This window comes from Aplysia californica, unplaced genomic scaffold (genome assembly GCF_000002075.1).
Source record: "Aplysia californica isolate F4 #8 unplaced genomic scaffold, AplCal3.0 scaffold00268, whole genome shotgun sequence".
Classification (NCBI taxonomy): Eukaryota; Metazoa; Mollusca; class Gastropoda; order Aplysiida; family Aplysiidae; genus Aplysia; species Aplysia californica.
The window spans coordinates 628646-632231 of NW_004797538.1; the positions used below are offsets into that span (position 1 = coordinate 628646).

The window sequence follows — 3586 nt, forward strand, 5'->3', positions numbered from 1 at the left end:
GCGCAAATCCCCGCTCAACAGCAAGCTCTATGTGCTTCACAATCTATACTATTACCCCAGCAGACCTGAGAGCATTCTGAAACAACCTCAACTTCCTGGGAAGCATACATTTATAGGCGCTAAAACACTAGCACACTGACAAGATCTTTCATTGTCTATGGCCAGGTACCCATTCTCACCTGGGTGAAGTGAGGAAAATTTGTGTAAAGTGCCTTTCTCAAGGACACAATGCCGGGGCCGCGGCTCGAACCCCCGACCCCGCAACTTCACGATTACGAGTTCGGTAGCCTAACCACTAGGCCACCGACACCACAGACCACACACACAGTGTGTACTAAAGAAAAGTCACAGCTTTGACAAACACTCCTAGCCTGCCATTGAATAATCATCTTTACTGCTGGAAAAGAAGGAATTCACTGTAATGTGAAATGTGTAAGGCTCATGAAATTGAAGATAAATTTCACTTCCTTTTTACTTTTTAGTTCAAACTTTGCCAACCAAAAGAAACTGTTCAGTCCCCCATACAATGTTTAGACCATGAAGCCATGAAAAAATATATGTACAACCTATAATATTTTATTATGGAAACTGTTAAACAACACAAAACTATTTTAAAATGGTATTGATATATATATAAGTTGTTTCACTAATAAGTTATCCCCAATGTCCGGATCGAAGGCGGGAACAAATTTACTTTACATTGATACATTATGTCATTTGTAATCTATGATTTTTTCACAGAGGTATCTTCCGTAAAAATGTTGGTTTAATGTGATGTGGGTCAATAGCCTTAAACACTGAATAAAACACCTATCTATCTACACCACCATACCGACAGAGTACGAACATGCATGAGGCGAAATATTGAAACGCAACCCGATGTAAATACATCCTAGCCCGTACATACCAAACACATACATAGCAAACACAATTTTCAGGTCCACATTTGATTTTTTTACATGTATATGTATTTCTTTGTATTTAAAACGTACATAGCAAAGCTCATAAAAAATGAAAAGATTTCAGCATCCCACAGATTTCATTATTTGCATGCTATAAAAATGGTGAACTGGTATAGGTTGAACGCCCCTATCAACACAATTTTCGCATGCTAGACTGTATGGAAAAATGGTTGAACCTGAACAACTTGCACAAGAAAACCACTAAGACAAATGACCCATTTCCCACTTCCCTCTTGTGGGTTTTTTTTTGTATTATAATGAAGCTGTCCAAAGAGCCCACCTGCTTAAGATAACAACTTTCTTACTGAAAATGGGTGGCAGGTTCACCTGGACTTAAAGCATTTCTATATTTGTAAGAGAAAGAAAAAAAAACCAACACTGTTCTGCAGTAATGGGGTTGGGAGGTCATATTCTAAATCCATTTCAGTAGCTCTACGAATGATATATAAAGAATGTTGTGTCAAAAATTCTGAATATATATAGTATATTTAGGTAATGGAAATTATGGCTTGAAAAAAGTGAAATAACAGACAGATATTTAATCAATATCTTTGAAAAAAAAATGAACAAAAAAAGCAGGACCTGCTGAAATACATTTCACCGGCCAGCCATTCAGATGTAGGCTATTAAGCCCAAAATTTTAAACATTTTTTATTGCAGTTATTTATTCTGTGGTATCGGTTGCATGTGCTAAAACAATATTTTGTCGAAATTCAAATTCTAAATATTGAAGATAAAAAAAAGAAAAAAATGTATTATGCATGTATAATTGTTAAAAAGAACAAACAGGGTTTTCTTTCTCTCCCGAAAAATGTTTTCTGGGCTTAGAACATTTGAACTGCTTGGTGATAATATTATATACAACAATATATATGCATACACTCACATGCATATTATGTTTTTGTAAAAGCTTTACAACACTCGTAACACAGGACATACAAATGCTAGGTGGTGTTACAACAGAGTAACAGACAACAACAAAAGAAGAAGAGATAAGGATGCCAAAAGTTTGACAGGAAAAAAGGAGCAAACCACACTAGAGCATCCATCAATCTCTCTCCCACATGATATTATGCACATATAACATAAGATAAAAAGGTATTTAACATGCACATATGACATAAGATAAAAAGGTATTTAACATGCACACATAACATAAGATAAAAAGGTATTTAACATGCACACATAACATAAGATAAAAAGGTATTTAACATGCACATACGACATAAGATAAAAAAGTGTTCAACTAACATTGTCCACAGCAGTCGGGTCCACCCCTGCCTGGAGCAGCTCCCTCACAATGTTCACGGCTCCTTGCTCACTGGCCACCATGAGGAACGTGCAGCCGTTCTGAGGGGTGAAATATAAACAAATAGTCAAAGTGTTTTAGTTTTAGCAAGCGTTTTACATCTCATGCGATAACCAACACACCACCCACCACAACGTGCCTACATCCAAAAATTCGATGGCAACAAGGCTAGAGAGCGACCGAGAAAGACCTGGACAGATGAAGTAAGGGACATATTAACAACTCACGGCATCCCCCTGACCCAAGCTCTCTGGCTGGTGGCAGAGAGACGTTTCTTTCTTCCCGCGATACCCAAATAGGTATAAGCGGCGGATAAAAGTAAAGTAAAGCAACACAATAAGGTCATATAAGTGCCGAAGACTAGAGGTGTTACAAGAGAGTAACAAACACAAAAAAGAAGGAGGAGAGAAAAGCACGATAGGTGTTTGAGAGGAAAGAAGAAGCAAACCACACCAAAGCACCCACCAACCAACCAACAGTTAAAGTATGTAACTGATTAAGAGACAAAATTATCCAAAGGATAGGGTCCCAGAAAAATGGAAGAAATGTTGTTGTTGTTGTTGTTGTTAGCAATCCAGTAGCATCTGAGCGTTAACTCTTCTGCATGATGCCATTCGGTAATAGTTGCATGTTTGTTCTAATTGTTGTAAATAGAAGAAATAAGGACCAAGAAAACTGAAAGGAAAAAAAGAAAGAGAAGAACAGAAACACAGCAAAAAGAAAGGATGGCCAAAATTACAGAGTTAAGACAAGAATGAAAGAGGAAATAAATATAGGGGGAAAAAACAATAAACGAAAGAAAAAAATAAAGATGTCCATAAACATAGAAAGAATAACGAGAAACAGCAAAAGAGAGTGAGAGAGTGAGAGAGAGAGAGATAGAGAGAGAGGGAGAGAGAACGAGAAAGAGAAAGAGACAGACAGACAGACAGACAGACAGACAGACAGACAGACAGACAGACAGACAGACAGACAGACAGACAGACAGACAGAACGATCAGAGACAGAGAGAAGATAGAGAGAAGAAAAGAATGAAAAAAGAGGAAAAAAGCACTAAAAAGAAACAACACTCACAAAAAAAAAGAAAAGAGAAAGAAAAAGAAAAAACCAAGTTAATTTTAGGGTAGCGATATTTTGACGGCATGCCGTATAAATATCCACTTCCTTAATTTTCATCTGATAGTCCGACAAGTGGCAGCACTTACAGCATCCCTCTTCTCCAGACTGACGTTGGAAGAGAGATGCCACGAGAGATGCTGTCCCATACACAGCGAGAGCGAGAGAGAGAGAGAGAGAGAGAGAGAGAGAGAGAGAG

General features: G+C 37.7%; 1 protein-coding gene across 1 annotated transcript in view; it reads right to left on the reverse strand.

The window, feature by feature from the left end:
- LOC101848825 (kinase D-interacting substrate of 220 kDa B) overlaps nucleotides 1-2312 on the reverse strand; it is a gene marked incomplete at its 5' end in the record, with an annotated part of 38916 nt that extends 36604 nt beyond the window's left edge. Inside the window, 1 exon segment of the mRNA XM_005101030.3 lies at nucleotides 2214-2312. Coding sequence (XP_005101087.2) covers nucleotides 2214-2312 — 99 coding nt within the window.
- Between the last annotated feature and the right edge of the window lie 1274 nt (nucleotides 2313-3586).